At 34.8% G+C, this 19,706-nt stretch overlaps 5 protein-coding genes across 7 annotated transcripts; 4 read left to right on the top strand and 1 right to left on the bottom strand.

Moving 5' to 3' along the window:
- Window positions 1-234: 234 nt before the first annotated feature.
- On the top strand, window positions 235-3,097 carry LOC103867003 (proline transporter 1). Its single transcript, XM_009145027.3, has 7 exons — window positions 235-715; window positions 1,457-1,681; window positions 1,752-1,846; window positions 1,931-2,120; window positions 2,190-2,314; window positions 2,392-2,607; window positions 2,671-3,097. The coding sequence occupies exons 1-7, from the start codon at window positions 526-528 to the stop codon at window positions 3,046-3,048; spliced, it is 1,419 nt and encodes a 472-aa protein (XP_009143275.2). The 5' UTR covers window positions 235-525; the 3' UTR covers window positions 3,049-3,097.
- A 744-nt stretch (window positions 3,098-3,841) lies between these two features.
- LOC103867001 (proline transporter 3) lies at window positions 3,842-6,652 on the top strand. Its single transcript, XM_009145026.3, has 7 exons — window positions 3,842-4,042; window positions 4,411-4,635; window positions 4,707-4,801; window positions 4,882-5,071; window positions 5,154-5,278; window positions 5,370-5,585; window positions 6,125-6,652. The coding sequence occupies exons 1-7, from the start codon at window positions 3,946-3,948 to the stop codon at window positions 6,500-6,502; spliced, it is 1,326 nt and encodes a 441-aa protein (XP_009143274.2). The 5' UTR covers window positions 3,842-3,945; the 3' UTR covers window positions 6,503-6,652.
- A 298-nt stretch (window positions 6,653-6,950) lies between these two features.
- LOC103867000 (LIM domain-containing protein WLIM2a) lies at window positions 6,951-8,577 on the top strand. The gene is made up of 5 exons (XM_009145025.2): window positions 6,951-7,182; window positions 7,403-7,587; window positions 7,720-7,819; window positions 7,906-7,943; window positions 8,021-8,577. Exons 2-5 carry the CDS (start codon window positions 7,453-7,455, stop codon window positions 8,345-8,347), a joined length of 600 nt encoding a protein of 199 aa, XP_009143273.1. The 5' UTR covers window positions 6,951-7,182; window positions 7,403-7,452; the 3' UTR covers window positions 8,348-8,577.
- A 129-nt stretch (window positions 8,578-8,706) lies between these two features.
- LOC103866999 (uncharacterized protein At2g39920) lies at window positions 8,707-10,970 on the bottom strand. Of its 3 annotated transcripts, none has more exons than XM_009145022.3 (6): window positions 10,228-10,970; window positions 10,064-10,128; window positions 9,872-9,961; window positions 9,373-9,796; window positions 9,133-9,306; window positions 8,707-9,055 (listed from the first exon to the last, which is right to left on the bottom strand). In XM_009145022.3, exons 1-6 carry the CDS (start codon window positions 10,365-10,367, stop codon window positions 8,896-8,898), a joined length of 1,053 nt encoding a protein of 350 aa, XP_009143270.2. In that variant the 5' UTR covers window positions 10,368-10,970; the 3' UTR covers window positions 8,707-8,895. The 3 variants fall into 3 exon arrangements, with proteins under 3 accessions (XP_009143270.2, XP_033148270.1, XP_009143271.1); XM_033292379.1 differs by having other exon boundaries at window positions 9,872-9,942; window positions 10,228-10,246; XM_009145023.3 differs by having other exon boundaries at window positions 9,872-9,942; window positions 10,064-10,335.
- Window positions 10,971-13,428: 2,458 nt separating this feature from the next.
- LOC103866998 (isoamylase 1, chloroplastic) lies at window positions 13,429-19,430 on the top strand. The gene is made up of 18 exons (XM_009145021.3): window positions 13,429-13,863; window positions 13,934-14,116; window positions 14,588-14,680; window positions 14,801-14,953; window positions 15,317-15,408; window positions 15,671-15,812; window positions 15,879-15,986; window positions 16,164-16,249; window positions 16,476-16,547; window positions 16,630-16,756; window positions 17,207-17,293; window positions 17,575-17,667; window positions 17,898-18,053; window positions 18,128-18,211; window positions 18,378-18,458; window positions 18,563-18,645; window positions 18,751-18,868; window positions 18,945-19,430. The coding sequence occupies exons 1-18, from the start codon at window positions 13,435-13,437 to the stop codon at window positions 19,206-19,208; spliced, it is 2,451 nt and encodes an 816-aa protein (XP_009143269.3). The 5' UTR covers window positions 13,429-13,434; the 3' UTR covers window positions 19,209-19,430.
- The last annotated feature ends 276 nt before the right edge of the window (window positions 19,431-19,706 follow it).

Raw genomic sequence — 19,706 nt, 5'->3', positions numbered from 1 at the left:
TACTTTTTTTTTTCTTTAGTAAATTGTCAGGGAAGATTTCTTGAAAGGATGAATTGAATTAGTAAAATAATAAAACAAGCAAAACATGGCTAAGAAAATTAAAAAAAATCAGCTGACACAATATCAATATAGAAAGAAAAATATTGATATTTTATTTTTTAATAATTTATAAAAATTGGCCATTCTTATAGGATCTCATGCAAAAACAAAGATTTCAGACAAACAAGAGAGACCGTGAGACTCTCTCTCTCAAAAGCTCTCTCACCACCAGACCCACTTAAATGTTTTGTAATTAAACAAGTGCCAATAAAAAGGATCCATCTTTTCTTCACCGATTCGATTCTCGATCATTCTTAATTCTTTTTTTATTTCTTTTCAGTTGCGAATCCACCCGGATTCTTGGCTTCTCAATCAAAAACTCTGTTTTCGATTTTAGCGGAACGAATCAAAAGACAGTTGAGTGAAGGAGAGAAAAATTCGCTAAAAAATAAAAATAAAAGAGGATTCTATATATATCAGAAGAGGATGACTTTCTCAAGATTCTTTCATGTGGTCGAGGAAGGAGGTGGAGAAGAAGAAGAAGAGAGGCTCTTAGCTGCAGAGAGACAAGAGCCCTTTGTCGTGGAAACCATGACTGCTACCGAAGCTAAAAATCGCAAAGGGAGTGGCCATGTTGGTGTTGAAATCCCTGACACTGCTCATCAAATTAGCAGCGGTTTGTAAATTCAATTTCACCTTCTTTTTTTTATTGTTACTGAATCCAATTCTTATTGGGGATTGACGCACAATTTTTAACAGTTTTAATATTTTTTAATACATTGCTTCTGTGATTTGGAGTTGACATAATCAAAGGCAAATCGTTTAGGAGCTAAAAAATGGTTTCTTTGATATAATGTTGCCTTTGATGATTCTGACAATGCCCATTTCAACATTTCTTCAAAAACGTTGCCTTTGATGGTTTAAACGATGACCCTTTTCATCAAAATGTTGGCTTTGATAGTTTTGACCAAGACCCTTTCTTCAAAATGTTAGCTTTGATGATTTTGACAATGACCCTTTCTTCAAAATCTTGTCTTTGACGACTTTAAACAATGACACTTTCTTCAAATGTTATCTTTGATGGTTCTGACTATGAGCCTTTCTTAAAAATGTTATCTTTGATGGTTTTGACAATGACCCTTTCTTCAAAATATTGTCTTTGATGACTTAAACAACCGACACTTTCTTAAAAATGTTATCTTTGATGGTTCTGACTATGACCCTTACTTCAAAATGTTCTCTTTGATGATACCCAAACGTCATAGTTCCAAGTTTCGTTGATTTGTTCCATCTCTCTCTGCCTCTCAAAAACGTTTTACAACCATTTGTTTGTTTGGGAAGTTTTTCCTTAGCTAAACTCCGTTTCTTTCTGGTCTTATAATTAAGAACCTGAGATCACATTTTGTGGAATGTACAGATTCATGGTTTCAGGTGGCGTTCGTTCTGACCACTGGTATAAACAGCGCCTATGTTTTAGGATATTCAGGAACAGTAATGGTTCCTTTAGGTTGGATTGGTGGTGTGGTTGGTCTTATCATTGCTACTGCAATCTCTCTCTATGCAAACAGTCTCGTAGCTAAGCTTCATGAGTTTGGTGGCAGAAGACACATCCGTTATAGAGACCTTGCTGGATTCATTTACGGTAAAGAGAAACCAAACCAACTCTTTTAGTTTTTAGTCATTCGAAATGATTAATCTCTTTTTGTAATCAGGTAGAAAGGCTTATCACCTTACATGGGGATTGCAATATGTAAATCTTTTCATGATTAATTGTGGATTCATTATTCTAGCTGGTTCTGCCTTGAAGGTAGTTAAACACCTTCTCTCTTGGCCCATTTGATGTCCTGAGCCGGAGGTAGTTACTTTTGGGGGTGTGTTTTGTTTCCTGCAGGCTGTTTATGTGCTCTTCAGGGATGACCATGTCATTAAATTGCCTCATTGTATAGCCATTGCTGGTCTTATTTGCGCGGTTTTCGCTATTGGTATTCCTCATTTATCGGCTCTTGGGACCTGGCTTGCCGTTTCAACCATCCTCAGTCTCATCTACATAGTTGTAGCAATTGTTCTATCAGTTAGAGACGGTATAATGATCAAGCCTTTAGCTTATACTATTGAATTTTTACAGCTACTGATGAATCTGTTTCTTGTAGGAGTGAAAGCACCTCCAAGAGACTACGAGATACAAGGATCATCACTAAGCAAACTCTTTACCATCACTGGAGCAGCAGCAAACTTGGTCTTTGCATTCAACACAGGGATGCTTCCAGAGATTCAGGTGATTGTTTGCTTATGTATAGTGTTGAGTTGTATGAATGATCTCTTTTATTAACACTGGACTTTCTGCAATGATAGGCAACAGTGAGACAACCTGTGGTGAAAAACATGATGAAGGCTCTATACTTTCAGTTCACAGCTGGTGTTCTACCAATGTATGCTGTTACATTCATTGGATATTGGGCTTATGGATCCTCAACCTCGACCTACTTGCTAAACAGTGTTAATGGCCCACTCTGGGTCAAAGCCCTTGCTAACGTCTCTGCTATCCTTCAGTCTGTTATCTCTTTGCATGTAAGTTTCTTGGCTCCAAGTTCTATAACTTTTGCTCGGTTCTTACCCAACTCTTTGTTATAGATTTTTGCAAGTCCAACATATGAGTACATGGACACAAAGTTTGGAGTCAAAGGAAACCCATTAGCTTTAAAGAACTTGACGTTTAGGATCATGGCCCGTGGAGGGTACATAGCGGTTAGCACGCTTGTCTCGGCGCTCTTGCCGTTTCTTGGGGACTTCATGAGTCTCACTGGTGCAGTGAGCACATTCCCTCTTACATTCATTCTAGCCAACCACATGTATTACAAGGCTATGAACAATAAGCTTAATCCTATGCAAAAACTATGGCATTGGCTTAATGTTGTCTTCTTCAGTTTGATGTCTCTTGCTGCTGCCATTGCAGCTGTTAGACTCATTGCCCTTGATTCCAAAAACTTTCACGTTTTTGCAGATTTGTAATTCATTATACATACATATATATAGTCATTGCATTATTGTTCTTAGGCAAGAGTTCCTGTATTCTCTTTTTATATATATAATTTATAACAATTAGAGAGCCTAAATAAAATATCATGTAAAAGAGAATACAATGTACCAAAGTGCTAGCTGATACTGAGGCAGTTTGAAGAACCACCCCTATCAAAACTCGGTTTGATCTACATGGGAAAAAATGACACCTCGGTTCTTATCCTCCTTCGCAAGGGAACTTGCATAATACTGAAACTCTTGAAACTATTAAGCCATAGATGCAAGGAAGCTAGCCATGAAGCAAAAATATCCTTATATTCTTGTATACATGACCACCTACTTTGTGATGTGATGTTGCCCAACCATCAACCAAACAACAACAAAAAATGAAGAAGAAGTTGTATGCAATTTGAATTAGTGACACACTGATCAACAAATGTCTCAAGATCATCTTTGAAACGGCTAATTAAGTAACTTTAGTTGTGCAACATTCAGCTTCTAACTCTTCATCTTGTCTTGTAGCTTCTTTGCAATAACTTTCATGTGAACTTAGTGGTTAAAGTTGATTATCAAAAAAGGACCAATCACTAAACCCTACACACTTTAACTGATCTATTCCATCGTGGAGTTCCGACTCCATCATCAAATGTGTATGGCCACTACGTAATAAAACGTTATATCAATTTAAAGTAAGATTATATCATTGAGAAAAAGAAGAGGAAAGTATGACCACTACTACTTCAGTCAAAAAGTAGCAAATTATTTAAAAGATGGCTTTCCCAAAGTTTCTGCATGTGGTCGAGGTATGAACAGGAGAAGAAAGGTAAAGGCTCTTATCAAAACATTATAAAAGCTCTTTAGCTCCGAAGACTACAAGTGCCACAAAACATGAAAGACACAGGAGCTAAAAACCGTACAGGCGATGTTAGTGTTGGAGAACATTTTGATATCGAAGTCCCTGACACTGCTCATCAGATTAGCAGCGGTTTGTAACGTTTCTCACGTTCCTTTTTCTCTTGTTATCTTAAGAGCTTTACTGAATATGATCACATCAATAACTAAATTTATGTTGTGAACAAACATGAATTAACCTAAAGAAACTTAAGAGAACAAAACATGATCGATACAAAAAAAATGTTTTAGAGTTTTGTATATTGATTATATGAATGAATAATTTACAACTTTTTTTAGATCTATTTATACTACCTCAAACTCTGATGTTTTTTCTCTTTATGAAAACATATTTAGTAGCACTTAGTCCGGTCTAACGATTGTGGTTTTTACTGGTGCACTGAGATTAAGTCACTTCCAGAATCTAACACTTTATAATATGTTCTTATGCAATGTGTACAGATTCATGGTTCCAAGTGGCGTTTGTTCTGACAACTGGTATAAACAACGCCTATGTGTTGGGATATTCAGGAACAGTAATGGTTCCTTTAGGTTGGGTTGGTGGTGTGGTTGGTCTTGTTCTTGCAACTGCAATCTCTCTCTATGCAAACGCTCTCGTAGCCAAGCTTCATGAGTTTGGTGGCAAGAGACATATTCGTTACAGAGACCTCGCTGGATTCATTTACGGTAAGAGAACCAAACTTATTTACTTTGTTTTGTTACTTTCATTGTAATGATTGGTTCTCTTCTTTTATCAGGTAGAAAGGCTTATTGTCTTACATGGGGATTACAATATGTTAATCTTTTCATGATTAATTGTGGATTCATCATCCTAGCTGGTTCAGCTTTAAAGGTAGTAAACCATTTTGTCTTACTTTCTTTGGTTTCTTGTGAGGCAAGTTAGTTACTTTGGAGTGTATTCTGTTTCTCCAGGCTGTTTATGTGCTTTTCAGAGATGATCATGCTATGAAACTACCTCATTTCATATCCATCGCGGGTCTGTTTTGTGCGGTTTTCGCTATTGGTGTTCCTCACTTATCAGCTCTTGGGATATGGCTTGTAGTTTCAACCATCTTCAGTCTCATCTTCATTGTTGTGGCAGTCGTGCTGGCAGTTAAAGATGGTATATAACTTAAATGATGATCAGGCTTCAAGTGTCACCACATACTATTGATAAACTTGGCGCTTCGTTTGGTTGTTTATAGGAGTGAAAACACATTCAAGAGACTACGAGATACAAGGATCGCCGTTAAGTAAACTCTTTACCATCACAGCTGCAGCAGCAAATCTTACTTTTGTATTCAACACAGGGATGCTTCCAGAAATTCAGGTTATAAAGACTGTTTTAACGTTTTCAAAATGTGATTTTTTTTTTTATACAGACGTATAACTAATCATTCTTATATATGATGCTTTGGTAGGCCACAGTGAGACAACCGGTGGTGAAAAACATGATGAAGGCACTATACTTCCAGTTCACGATCGGTGTTTTACCGATGTTGGCGGTTACATTCATCGGATACTGGGCTTACGGTTCCTCAACCTCGACCTATCTGCTAAACAGTGTTACTGGCCCACTCTGGGTCAAAGCCCTTGCTAACATCTCTGCTTTCCTTCAATCAGTTATCTGTTTACACGTAAGTTTTTTTTGCATGACCACCGTTTCAAACTATTTAAAACTCTTGTGCAAATTGTATTAACATAATAAGTCCAGTCATGAGCATAGACAAGTGAAATATTAATCTATAATAAATATAGACCAAAATTTTAAGAAAATGTATATAAATATTGACTTCTAAAATTGGTAAGAAATTATTTACAAATTGTGGATAATTTCCAAATCTCAGGATCGACCATAATTGTATATCAACAACATATATACAAGTTTTAGATAAAACTAAAAGCTACTGATTCTTATTCTTCATTTCAAAACTAAAGGCTACTGATTCTTATTCTTCATTTTCAAAACTGGTTCATGATAAAATCTAGAGAAACACTTGTTTTGACTATCAATTTTTTTTTTAAATAATATTCATAGATCTTATAAATCCCTAAATGTAAAAAGAAAATTTTACTAAAATTTACGATAAAATGTTCTGTGATTCGGTCTTAGTTTAGGCCAATGCACCAATTGCTTGTCATTTAACCCTTATCTTACACAACTCTTTGTTTGTAGATATTTGCGAGTCCAACATATGAGTATATGGACACAAAGTTTGGGATCACAGGCAGCACATTAGCATTAAAGAACTTGACGTTTAGGATCATGGCAAGAGGCGGGTACCTAGCGGTCAGCACGCTTCTCTCAGCGCTCTTGCCGTTCCTTGGGGACTTCATGAGCTTCACCGGTGCAGTGAGCACGATCCCTCTCACATTCATTCTAGCCAACCACATGTACTACAAGGCCAAGGACAATAAGCTGAATCCTATGCAAAAGATATGGCATTGGCTTAACGTTGTCTTCTTCAGTTTGATGTCTTTTGCCGCCGCCATTGCAGCTGTCAGGCTCATCTCTGTTGACTCCAAGAATTTTCACGTTTTTGCAGATTTGTAGTTCATTCTATATTGACCATAAGCTTGTATTCATGTTCTTATAAAACCATTATATAGGGTAAATAAGACTATAAAGTATATACAAATTACTACTTCCATGATATCACTTTAGATGTTTTAATATATACTCCTCCGTTTTTATTAACTGACACTTCAAACACAAAATAGAGAGTTATTGATATACAAATTTTTTAAAATTTACTCTAAAGTTTGGTTTTCTATTAATTGAATTATGATTAAATAGATAGTTAATGATATTTTTGTTTAAAAATACAAAATTATATAAAATAAGGAATTAATAATTTTTTTTATCAAAAACAAAAGCATCATCTAGTTTAAATATATTTTTTATAAAAAAAAACTTTTATCTATAAAAATTGGATGGAGTATTTTTCTTATAAAGTTTCATCTTTCAATGATTTGCTGTTACATTTTTGATTTTTCGAATAAAAAATAATAATCAGACAGGACAAAGTGGAACCCCACTGTCTCCACTCCACCAAAGCAAAGCTCTAGGCATAAAAAAAAAAAAAGAAGTTAAAGCCTTTAGATATACTATCTGTCTCATTATTTTGTCGAACGTGCTCTCAATAATCATTACATCTCATCTTTAACTTCGTCTTCTACACATCTAACTTCTTCTTTTTTGATTCCGCATTTTCTGTTCAGATCCACGGAGAGGTAAAAAAAGACTTCACCTTTCTACACAGTTTCATTCTTTACAATATTTATAGGAAAAAAGAATCAATCTTTAGTTCTGAATTTATGATTTAGTCACCAAATCATCTGATGCACGGATCGGTTGTGTCTGAATATATTTGATTTGATACAAATAGCTTAAGCATCTGTCAATGTGGATAAGTCAAGAATTGCTTGAATGTGGTTTTGTTTTGGTGTATAGTGAGCGAGGAGAGGAAGGACAGATTGTGAAGAAGAAGAAAGACTAAAACGATGTCGTTTACTGGAACGCAGCAGAAGTGCAGGGCGTGTGAGAAGACAGTGTACCCTATGGAGCTTCTCTCAGCTGATGGTGTCCCTTTCCACAAGTCTTGCTTCAAGTGCTCTCACTGCAAATCCACCCTTCAAGTCTGTTTCTTTCTCTCTCTCTCTTTGATAAGATCTTTAGATTATCTGCATTTATGTTATTAGTTCTGTGAAAAACTTTATATGATAAAAGTTAAAAATGTGTGTTGATTGATGGCTTTGGTTTGCTTACAGCTGAGCAACTATTCATCAATGGAAGGTGTGTTGTACTGTAAGCCTCACTTTGAGCAGCTCTTCAAGGAGACTGGTAGCTTCAACAAGAACTTTCAATCACGTATGTAAACTCACTCTTCACCTCCTGATCCTACTTTTACTTACTATGTTTTTGGTCTCAACTTATTTTGATATTTCCCCTCACAGCTGCAAAGCCATTAACAGACAAACCAACACCTGAGCTGGTAATCATTTTCTCTTAAACAATGCTCTTATATAGTTTACACGGACTCTAATTCTCTTCTTGGTTTCTTGTTCTCAGACAAGAACACCTAGCCGAGTTGCTGGAATGTTCTCTGGAACGCAAGATAAATGCGCTACTTGCAGTAAAACAGTGTACCCTATCGAGAAGGTAACCGTGGAGAGCCAGTGTTACCACAAGTCTTGCTTCAAGTGTTCGCACGGAGGCTGTCCTATCTCTCCATCGAACTACGCAGCGCTTGAAGGGATCTTGTACTGCAAACACCATTTCGCTCAGCTTTTCAAGGAGAAAGGAAGTTACAATCACCTCATCAAATCTGCTTCCATCAAACGCTCCGCCGCTGCGGCCACTGCTGCTGCTGCTGTAGAAGCCGTCCCTGAATCTTAAAAGCTCCATTTTTAAGTTTTAAAAAGGTGGTTACTACCAAACTGGTTTCAGATTGTTTTTTCTTTGCGTCTGTGATTGTGTTACCTTCTTACCTGTATTCACTTGTTCATGTTCTTGTCTCTCCTGAGTTTGTTCTTGTTGTTGATTCTAACTACTATGCAGCTTTATAAAACAACACTGTGTACCTTATCTTTGAATGGTAATACAACTGGTACCAAGAATGTGATCAATCTTAAAAATGTCAGCATATGTAGGTGCAAGGAGATAGACTCGCTAATTCGCTATCAAGATTGACATCTAAGAGGTGGTTGGGTATGCTTTTTAGAATTAAGAAAACTGCTTGATGTTTTCCAGGAAAATAAAATCGGATTTTGAAACTACTATAAATATGAGTGTAGGAGATTGTGAATTTCTTCGTTCATAACACAATATGTACCTTATCTATGAATGGTATAAGATCTATAACACAGAAACTCTTGAAAACCTATGCACATTTGAAGTATGAAAAGTAGAGTCACTGCACAACAAAAAAAAACTCCCATGATATTTCACTGTAATCCAAAGATATCATTATAGGTAAGACTTGGAAGCTTGAACAGACGCTTGCTTTGCCAGCTCCTCTGGCCTGTTAACACATCCATGTGATTACCAATGACTCCAACTATGCGGTAGTCTCTTTCCAACTCTTCCTTCTGTCTTGCATCTTCCCTGCAAACAAAGGAGTATGTGAAGTTTTTTATACTTTGAATGTGAAAGAGATTAGTAGTAAACTTTTATTTGCAAACCTCATGATCAAACCGGACCAATCACTGTATCCTCTAGATTTTAACTGCTCAGCTGTGGAGTTTCTTGATAAAAGAACCATTGAATAGCCTTGTGATCTTAGCTTAGAGTATAGTTCAAGTATTAGTTTGCTTCTCTGATGCTTTGCTTCTTCAATGTAAACCTCTTGTTTTATCCTACACATAGAGAAGAAGGAGGATTCAAACTTTAAGTAACCAACACTTTCAAAACGGTAAACTTACAGGTTGATGTCATCAATATCCATCACAACAACATCCCGGTTATCATTCCCTGGTTTGATGGTCTTGAAGTAAGTGAGAACCATTTGAATAGTAAAGTTCAACTCTCTCAAGTAGATTCCTTGTTTGATTCTTTGTAAAGCAACGTCTCTACATAACAACGGTAACTCTTCTTCATCCAAGCTGTTGAGGTTAGAGTGTAGAGACAAGATTCTGCAGTAACTCAAACTCTCATCATCAACAACAAGTCTTCGTTGAACCTGGATGATTCCAGAGTTTTTGTTTTCGCAGCTTTGTAACATGGTTGATATAGCTATAAGAAGTGTAACCATCAAGACTCCGAATGTCACAAGAGAAGCAATGAAGATGGTAGCTGCCAAAGATGTCATGTAACATCCTGAATCTATCGAAAACCGACTTCCCATCTCTGCAACAAGTCAAAAACTGGTTTAGCTTTAGAATCAGACCAAACTAGTCAGATGTTTTGAAAGATTATATATACCGGAATTGCCTCGGCTGGTGAGACCTGAGAGTTCTCTCTCCATCTGATGCGCATAAGCCGACATTTTAAACCTTATTTTAGCAAAAACAACTATGAATGATCATAAAAAAAACACCATCCATAGTTTAAGATGAATATTTGAAAAAAATGTTTTCTTCAAAATTTTAAAACTGTTTTTGATATTTTCATTACCTTGTAGAAGCTTCAAAGCTATAAAGAGAATCTTTACTCGATCAAGATCTGAACACAATCTGCCCCTTGGTCACAAGAAAACAGAGAGATGCACATGTGACTCTTGCGTGATCAGCAGCACAGCTTTATATTCTTTACTATATCAAATTACATCGTCGTCTTACTCTTTTTGTAATATAATTTGAGGCGGTGATTTTTGTCTTCCTTTCCCAATCTCGTGGAGCCATGCAAAAAAAAAAAGGAATATAAACTCAAAAATGGTACTGCAGACGGTAGAAGACTCGTGAAGGATCATGTCATACATTTAATTTGAGCTTTAATAATTGTAAAGGCGTGTAATCCTACAGTTAACTATTCATCATATTAGTCATGATAAACTTTTAATAATTGAAATGTTGAGAAACATATATGTTTATCAAAATATTATTTAGTGTTCAAGTCTGCTAGTCGTATGTGAAGATATATCTCATGTATAATTGCATATACCATTGCAATATTGTCAATCAATTTTTTTTTCTTTCAAAAACTAGGAGAATAGAATATATGCAAATGCAATAAACCGAAACGAAAGGGTAACACATCTAACTTGCTAGCAGCCTACCTAAATTACAAAATGAAAAAAAAAAAACACGTAGTCTTAACTCATAATCTATACAAACTAGAGTTCTTGTAGTTTATCAATTTTGCCTTTTATCGAAGTATCTCAATCTTTGGGACCATACGATGTCGGTATATATACGTAAGAATTTGATTAACCATATACGAATACGACACCAATTTTCAACCGTAAGATTAATTATCCTCAGATTCTTATTTTGAAGAATTTGGAAACTGGTCCCGCCGTCATCAGTATTGTATGGCCAATGTCTTAACGTACGAGTAGACTTGAAAATGAAATCTAACAAATGTTTTGTGAGCTTTAACTAGTTCTGTCCTAACTCCTATCCAATAAGGGGAAATAATATACATGTATCTTAGACTGGACAAATATTATCTCAGCTAATCCGATATCTATTATATTAAAACAGAAGTCACAACTTATCTTCATGTGTGATTTTTTTAAAATGGACATTCCCTAGAAAATTATATTTCATTTAATTCTAATTAACATTATGACATCATTAAGATATCACATCTTAAATAATTGACATATATAACAACTCACCTATAAAATTGTCTTATTTTTTAATTATAAAAATATGTTGAGAAAAAAATCTACAAAATCTTATTAAATATTTTAAATATTATTATATAATGAATCATTGACTAATTTCGTGATTAGTACTCTAATATTATTATAAATTAATATTAGTTAAGATTTTATCATAAAACAAAAATTTGTATACTATTTTCTTAAAATTTCTAATTATAGTATATATTATCTATTAAAATAGAAATATTGAATTCTTTCATGTATTGTTTTATAATTTGGAGCATCCTTTAATTTGTTTTATTAAATATATTTTATTAAGACTAATAATATATAGAATCTTTGAACTACGTTAATCACAATATCTTTTGATATCTTTTCATTTTAAATATAAATATTTTAAAAGTTCTAACAAGTCTGTTTAAAAGATTTTAACAAGATCTTAATTTTCAAAAATTATATGTAAATATTTTCATTAATTTCGAAATTAGTTATGAAATAATATTATACATTTATATATTTTATAATATTAAAATATAAATTCTACCATTTTATCAATTATATAATCATAATCAATCATTTTAAGAGAAATTATTAATTATTATATTGTGCTAAATATGATTAAATTATTTTAAATTGTCAAATTTATATATTTTATTTTTTGTAAGTATTTATATTCGAAATTTAATATGTAGGTAACACGTGTTAATATTAGAAAACTATATAATACACATATATAAATTAACATGTATTTCATCAAAGTTAATAATACAAATCATTTATGTATGATATCTTTTTATTTTAAATATAAATATAAATAAATAAATATATATATATATATATATATATATTTATATAATTTTTTTAACAAATCTTTTGAAAATATTATAGCATTATCTTAATTTTCAAAATTTTTATGTAAATATTTCAACTAATTTCGTAATTAGCAATGAACTATTATTATGCATTAATATATATATATATATTAAGTAATCATTTATAAAATAAAAAAAATACTTTTTTATCATTTTATAATAATAATAGTTCATATTAAATGAGATTATTATATTGAACTAAATATGATAACATTATATTAAATTGATAAAATTGTAAAAACAGTTTTTATAAATATAAAATATTTATGCTAAAAATATAATACGATGATATAACGACTTAACATTCAAAAACTATATAATACATATATAAAAATTGACATATCTTAGACTTTTGTATATATAATGATATATTATCTGAAATAAATAAATGTAAAAGTATTGCTAATAGAAAACTTAGTTTTTAAGGTCGGTGGGTCAAAACTGAATATAATTTTAATACAAAAATAATATTTAATATGTTTTTAATGCATATACTAATTTGTTAAATAAATATATATACCATAAATGATGTAAAAAATATTTATGTAAAATGAAAATAAACATCCGCACGGTTGTACGGGTCGAAATCTAGTGTTTCTTTAAAAAGGTAGTAGATTAAAATTGATACTTATGATCAATAACCAATTAAACAATTTACGATAAATTTCTTTTAAGTTCATCAAAGAAGATGATTAGAAAGAGTGATATAAAATTTGATAACAGTCTTCTTCCATGCAAACCAATGGCTTTAGAGTGTAATATAATGAGTTTTGTCTTTTGTTATTATTGTTTAAGATATGCATCTCAATCATGTATATTTATGTATCTGTGACGTATGCAAACAGTTGAATCCAAATCACTATCTTCGACTTCAATTATTATAAGAACTTTAATTATTGATTCTTAGAATAATCTGAAATAGGGTCCATTCCTCAAAATTATGCAATATGCATGTTTGAGTGTATGACCCCTCCTAGATTATAATTTTTTCATGCATTTACATATTTTTGGATGGAAAATTATAAAAATAGTTCGTGAAGACGTCCGGATCTAAGCCCATTTTGTAAGCCATTTATATTCTTTTATTTTAACATTTTCATATATTTATTTGTTTCTGTCGAAAATAGATCAAATGATCACCAGTCTTCTTTGAGTGATAACATCACAACTTGAAGAACCTGATGCTAATTTGACCTACTTTGATATATGCATGGATGCTCGTCTCTAATAAGACTGATGATCATTTGATTTATGCATACAGGCCCGTCTATAAGCCCATTACGCAAGCCCATTTATCTTTTTAATTCCATTTTTCATTTATTTGATTTTATCGAAAATAAGATGAAATGATGATCAGTCACTCTTTGAGTGTAATCAACACTTCCTCCTCTCTCTTTCACACAAAAGCTCGAAGAAGAAGAAGAAGAAGATCATCCATGGATGCACTCAAATGCAGTAGCTCCACGTTCCTCCCCCTCACCAATCTCAACACTCTCTTCTCTAACCACGCGTTCCCTAAATCCCCCGCCCCCAATTTCAACCGTCGAGCCGCTCAGCCACTCTCCCTCTCCGCCAAGGACACAGCAAGAACCAGCGAACCCGAAAACGTCGCCGTAGTGGAGAAACCTCCTCCCTCAAAGCGATTCCTCGTCTCCGACGGACTCCCTTCCCCGTTCGGCGCCACCGTGAGAGACAACGGCGTCAATTTCTCCGTTTACTCTTCAAACTCCGTCTCCGCCACCATCTGCTTGATCTCCCTCTCCGATCTCCGTCAGGTTAGCCGTCTGCGAGACTGTGTGTAATCTCCAAATTCGATGTAAATCGAAATTTGATTTTTGATTGCAGAACAAAGTGACGGAGGAGATTGAGCTCGATCCGTCAAGGAATAGAACGGGCCACGTGTGGCACGTGTTCTTGAAAGGGAGTTTCGAGGATATGATGTACGGTTATAGATTCGATGGGAAGTTTTCTCCTGAAGAAGGTCATTACTATGACTCCTCCAATATCTTATTGGATCCTTACGCTAAGGTAACTGGAAAATTGAAGTGTGGCCGGCTCTGAGGTTTTGGAGGCCGAAGGCTATTTAGTAAAGATTTCAATATTATTATTTTTGTAAATAAATTTAGAGGCCTATATATATATATATATATATATATATAGCCATGATTATCCCCAGTCTCTTAACTATGGTTCTTAGCTTCGGCTAAGAGAAGGTTCTTAATTTTCTTAGATCTTAAGTAAAAAAAACTAAGAACCGTTTCTTAAATAAGAGATATAAAAGCCGTTTCTTAGCCGAAAAGTGTAAAACAAAAAAATGTCAAATCATGAATTAAGAATCTCGGCTAAGAGACCGAGATTTTAATCATTCAAAAAATTTGGGGGCCAGAGGCGAATGTTGAATGTTTTGTCCGGCTTTGCCTAGAACTGGTCCTGAAGTGTTGAAGATCCATCTCTTGGCTTGAATTGGCTCTAACTTTTTCCTCCTTTTGGTTTGTTAAGGCAATTATTAGCAGGGATGAGTTTGGAGTTTTGGGAGCTGATGATAATTGTTGGCCTCAAATGGCGTGTATGGTGCCCACTCTCGGTGAAGAGGTACTTTTGAATGGATATAATGATTATTATTTGGTGGTTTTTCTTTTGTGGGCGAGATCAGTTACTTGTTTACTATAATTTGGCATTTGGTTTTATTGGTCTTTTTTTTTTGCTGTTCAGTTTGATTGGGAGGGGGATATGCCTCTGAAGCTTTTACAGAAGGATCTTGTCATATATGAAATGCATGTGCGAGGTTTCACAAGGCATGAATCTAGCAACATTGAGTTCCCTGGCACGTACCAGGGTGTTGCAGAGAAGCTTGATCATTTGCAGGTACTGGCTATTAAATATATACTATTGTATTGTGAATACTTTTAACTATTCTTTCGAACATATTTAAGTTCATATGTAAAATTCTGAGTTGTTTGCTGGGTTGCATTGCATCAGTAGATTTTCTTTTAGCATATTCATATTTTTCAATATTAACACACAATGCCATCACCATTTTATAATAGAGAATAAATAGTCAAAATCGGATGACTGCTTCATATGATTATCTATGTTTTCAGTGGCTATAAGTTGTCCTTTATTTGAAAAAAAAAAAACTGTCTTGTTTAGTTCAGACGAGTTTTGGCAATTTGGGCGATGCAAATATTTTATCAATCAGCCAACTTTAAGTCGTTTACATATTGACAGGAGCTTGGGATAAACTGCATTGAATTAATGCCATGTCACGAGTTTAATGAGCTGGAGTATTACAGCTACAATCCGATATTGGGAGATCACAGGTATGCCATCTGACCAGATCCTTAGATTAATTACTTACTTTGAGCTGATAGATTTTGCTTTGTCAATTTTTTCATTGAGTGACTTCTGGAATGAGCAAACTACAAGTAGAACCACTTGTAATTAAAATCTGTCAAGCACGTATCAATTAGTCTAAAAATTCTTCAACTAAGATTGTTGTTGTCTCAAAAACTACCACATCGCATATCTAGACAGTTAAATGTCGCATATAGCATGTCTGATCAGATTGTCTTGCTTGTTCAGGGTAAATTTTTGGGGTTATTCTACCATTGGGTTTTTCTCGCCCATGAGCAGATACTCATCGGCAAGCTCTCGCAACTTTGCTGGAAGAGCCATTAATGAGTTCAAAACTCTTGTTAAAGAAGCACATAAACGAGGAATTGAGGTGACAACTAATTTCCTAGTCGCTAAATATTTTTTGTTAGGGCCGTTCTTGATAGATTCTAAGCAGGTTATCATGGATGTCGTTTTGAACCACACTGCCGAAGGCAATGAAAAAGGACCTATTTTCTCATTTAGAGGAGTTGATAACAGTGTCTATTACATGCTTGCTCCAAAGGTAATGCTTATCAAGCGGCCGTGTGTTTCTTTTTTTTTTTGAGAGTTTGACTTTTTAGTGTATGAATCAATACCCACAATGCTTTGTGTTTTCTAGTTTATAGTCTCGTACAGTTGATTATGTATGATTCTCTTATTATTTGAATCTAAAGTTTATGCATATGTTGTGATTTAACAGGGCGAGTTCTATAATTATTCAGGCTGTGGCAATACTTTTAACTGCAATCATCCTGTAGTGCGTCAGTTCATAGTGGATTGCCTGAGGTATTTCCGAAATAGAGTAGACGTTTTGCTTGGCTGTTTTTCATTAAGTCTGTTATATTCTATTGCTGTACGTTTAAACTCTCATGGTCATGTGGTACACTTTCTAATATTCTGCTGGTTTTATGTGTAATGCTTACCTCTTTTTGTGAGATAAAGTTAATTTGTTACATGCTTTTCTCCTCAGTTAATTCTTCATAATCATGTGGATATACCTCTCTTTAAACAGATATTGGGTAACAGAAATGCATGTTGACGGCTTCCGCTTTGATCTTGGTTCAATCATGTCAAGGAGTAGCAGGTGAAAATGTACTAAAGTACGTCAAATGAATGTTTGTTTGGTCTATGAGTTTCTGGAATTCTTACTGTTCTATGTTTGTTAGCCTTTGGGATGCAGCCAATGTTTATGGGGCTGATGTAGAAGGTGACTTGCTGACCACTGGTACCCCTGTTAGCTGCCCTCCTGTAATTGACATGATAAGTAACGATCCAGTGCTTCGTGGTGTTAAGGTGAGCAACGAGTCTCCTTGATATTTCCCCATTATATCTTTGATATTCATTGTTCAGAGCAATATCGCATTTACTGCCTGTCTGGCATGTTTACCTAGAACGTGATGGGCACCTATTTCAGATAATGGTTACCATATTATGCATATGTTTGAGTTTCCACTGCCTCACGTATGCGGATGATTTAGGTTCGGGAATATAAATATAATATAATTATTAACAGAATCATATTCCTTGAGTCTTCAGTGCATTTCAGTACGTATGCTAAAAGTAACACTAATAGAGGGCTTAATTCATTCCATTCGAAGTCTAAGATGATTGTAAATAAAGAACAGCGTCACAGGCTCTTATAATTGACAAAAGATACCAGTTTAAACGGTTATTTCCTTGGAGGGTGTCTTTTTGGGGTCAGCTTTTCCTTCTTACTCATTTATGGTTCTGCTTTGCAAACAGCTAATAGCTGAAGCATGGGACGCGGGTGGCCTTTACCAAGTTGGCATGTTTCCACACTGGGGTATTTGGTCTGAGTGGAACGGAAAGGTCAGTAATATATTTACCAGGATAAACAATTTTTCTTTTTATGGTTTGACCGTTTGAGATATTTATTACATGAAACCTATACCTACAGTCGTAGCAAGAGATATAAAAAATTAAGTGTCACAGTGTACAGGGGCTTCAAGCAAAGCATTATGGGTATTGATATCTATGCACACACAAAATGGAAGTTTTAAGCATTCTTGTGGAAGTTTCCATTTTGTGTGTGCATGATATGAATCGTTGTTGAGAATTTAATATGGAACAGTGATCTTTTCCATTTTCAGTTCCGGGATGTTGTTAGACACTTCATAAAAGGCACCGATGGCTTTTCCGGTGCTTTTGCTGAATGTCTCTGTGGAAGCCCAAATTTGTATCAGGTAAAGTTAACTTCTGTTATACTGAGGCATCTGAATACTATTTAATATCTAATAGGGCAGGCTTTACCAATGAGTAGCTACTATAGTGAGAATTATGGTACTGTGAAATATTGTTTTTTGGCGTATATAACCAATCTTTGTGGTGTTCTCTTGATTATTTTGTCTGTGAAGAAACTTCATATTTTTTTGCTGTATATCTTATCAAATATCTAATTGTGTCTATGCATCAGGGAGGGAGGAAACCATGGAACAGCATCAATTTTGTATGTGCGCATGATGGTTTTACTTTGGCGGATTTAGTCACTTACAACAATAAGAATAACTTGGCAAATGGAGAAGAGAATAATGATGGAGAGAACCACAACTGCAGCTGGAACTGCGGAGAGGTAATATATTAATCTTGTGCCAACTGTGTGGATCTTTTAAAAGCTGAGATGAAATACTTAGTATTGGGCTGCAGGAGGGAGACTTTGTGAGTATCTCAGTGAAGAGATTAAGGAAACGACAGATGCGAAATTTCTTTGTTTCCCTCATGGTTGCCCAGGTAAAAGCTAAACCATTTGTTAACTACATTTATTTTAGTTCCTGCTGAAGCTCTTTTGAGTGATGTTATGCACATCGAACTATCAAACCAAAAGATAAGTACTATGTCATGATTGTTCGCATTTGCAACGTGTTTAGTGATGACATTCTGAATTACTTGTCACCAGGGCGTCCCGATGATCTACATGGGAGATGAATATGGTCATACGAAAGGGGGGAACAACAACACCTATTGCCATGACAACTATGTAATCCCTTTAATGCTTTGTGTCTTGGGTGATTTCAAGCTGCTTCTTTATGTTTTCAATGCTAACTAACTTTCCAATAATGTTTAAACGCAATTGGGATGCAGTTAAACTATTTTAGGTGGGATAAAAAGGAAGAAGCACATGATGACTACTTCAGATTCTGCCGTCTTCTGATCAAGTTCCGTGAGTATGTAATCTTCTTCCTACCGCTTCGCATAGTTTTATAATTTTACAATCCTCTGTTTCTCTTTTGCTTTTACTTGATGGGGGAAATATGATTTTTAACTTGTAGTGAATGTGAATCACTTGGCCTGGACGACTTCCCAACCGCAAAGCGTCTGCAGTGGCATGGTATTGCTCCTGAGACGCCAGATTGGTCTGAAACAAGTCGGTTCGTTGCATTTTCACTGGTATCGTTTTCTCTAATTCTCCTTATTGCAAAGATCGTCATCTCTAGTTTTGTGTGCTTACATGTACTTTCTGCAGGTGGATTCAGTGAAGAAAGAAATATATGTGGCCTTGAACACGAGTCATTTAGCCACACTAGTGACACTGCCTAACCGGCCTGGATACCGATGGGAGCCATTCGTAGACACGAGCAAACCAAGCCCTTTCGACTGCATAACACACGATCTCCCAGGGAGAGAGACGGCGATGAAGCAGTACAGACACTTCTTAGATGCAAATATGTATCCAATGCTCAGTTACTCTTCCATCATCCTCCTCCTTTCACCAATCGACGACAGCTGAGTTTGCGTGATTCCTCCGAAAGTATTCTGTATATTAGAGATATATTACAAAACATTATGTGAATCTTCTAAAGAGGCTAGTATCTCTCTTCTTATAAATTACATTTGTAACTATGTAAACGAGATGCACATACAACACAATATTCTATAGTAAATGTATTATTATTGTTAAAAGGTCCAGTTTCTGGTTAGAAGAATATGAAAGAAATGAGTTTTTCTCCTTTTTCTCAGAAATTACAAATGTAAGTTTACCAAAAAAAATTACAAATGTAACTATGTAGAAGATGGAGAACTAGATGGCACTTGCATATATGCACATACGACAATGATCTAATAGTAATTGGTATCATTATTATTGGTAAAAGAAGTCCAACCTTCTGGTAAGAAGAATCTTAAAGGGTCTTTTCGGTCGCCAGCCTTTGTTGTTGTGCTATTGGTTGCCCACTAGCACTCATTAATATGAGATTCCATTTTTCTCTTTTTTTTGTCGGCAATGATA

The sequence above is a fragment of the Brassica rapa genome, chromosome A05 (assembly GCF_000309985.2).
Source record: "Brassica rapa cultivar Chiifu-401-42 chromosome A05, CAAS_Brap_v3.01, whole genome shotgun sequence".
In the NCBI taxonomy this organism is placed as follows: domain Eukaryota; kingdom Viridiplantae; phylum Streptophyta; class Magnoliopsida; order Brassicales; family Brassicaceae; genus Brassica; species Brassica rapa.
The sequence above is the reverse complement of the archived record's forward strand: the minus strand, read 5'-3'. Positions and strand labels throughout refer to the sequence as shown.

Bases quoted from the DNA above. Each gene is read 5' to 3' on its own strand.
- LOC103867001 (XM_009145026.3), top strand. From the start codon at position 3,946: ATGAAAGACACAGGAGCTAAAAACCGTACAGGCGATGTTAGTGTTGGA. The intron at 4,636-4,706 runs GTAAGAGAACCA...TTCTTTTATCAG, and splicing joins CCTCGCTGGATTCATTTACG to GTAGAAAGGCTTATTGTCTT. The intron at 5,279-5,369 runs GTTATAAAGACT...ATGCTTTGGTAG, and splicing joins GGATGCTTCCAGAAATTCAG to GCCACAGTGAGACAACCGGT.
- LOC103866999 (XM_009145022.3), bottom strand. From the start codon at position 10,367: ATGTATGACATGATCCTTCACGAGTCTTCTACCGTCTGCAGTACCATT. The intron at 10,129-10,227 runs GTAAGACGACGA...CTTGTGACCAAG, and splicing joins CAAATTATATTACAAAAAGA to GGGCAGATTGTGTTCAGATC. The intron at 9,962-10,063 runs GTAATGAAAATA...GATCATTCATAG, and splicing joins AGCTTTGAAGCTTCTACAAG to TTGTTTTTGCTAAAATAAGG.
- LOC103866998 (XM_009145021.3), top strand. From the start codon at position 13,435: ATGATGATCAGTCACTCTTTGAGTGTAATCAACACTTCCTCCTCTCTC. The intron at 15,813-15,878 runs GTGACAACTAAT...GATTCTAAGCAG, and splicing joins CACATAAACGAGGAATTGAG to GTTATCATGGATGTCGTTTT. The intron at 16,250-16,475 runs GTATTTCCGAAA...CTCTTTAAACAG, and splicing joins TTCATAGTGGATTGCCTGAG to ATATTGGGTAACAGAAATGC.
- LOC103867003 (XM_009145027.3), top strand. From the start codon at position 526: ATGACTTTCTCAAGATTCTTTCATGTGGTCGAGGAAGGAGGTGGAGAA. The intron at 2,315-2,391 runs GTGATTGTTTGC...CTGCAATGATAG, and splicing joins GGATGCTTCCAGAGATTCAG to GCAACAGTGAGACAACCTGT. The intron at 2,608-2,670 runs GTAAGTTTCTTG...TCTTTGTTATAG, and splicing joins AGTCTGTTATCTCTTTGCAT to ATTTTTGCAAGTCCAACATA.
- LOC103867000 (XM_009145025.2), top strand. From the start codon at position 7,453: ATGTCGTTTACTGGAACGCAGCAGAAGTGCAGGGCGTGTGAGAAGACA. The intron at 7,588-7,719 runs GTCTGTTTCTTT...GTTTGCTTACAG, and splicing joins ACTGCAAATCCACCCTTCAA to CTGAGCAACTATTCATCAAT. The intron at 7,944-8,020 runs GTAATCATTTTC...TCTTGTTCTCAG, and splicing joins ACAAACCAACACCTGAGCTG to ACAAGAACACCTAGCCGAGT.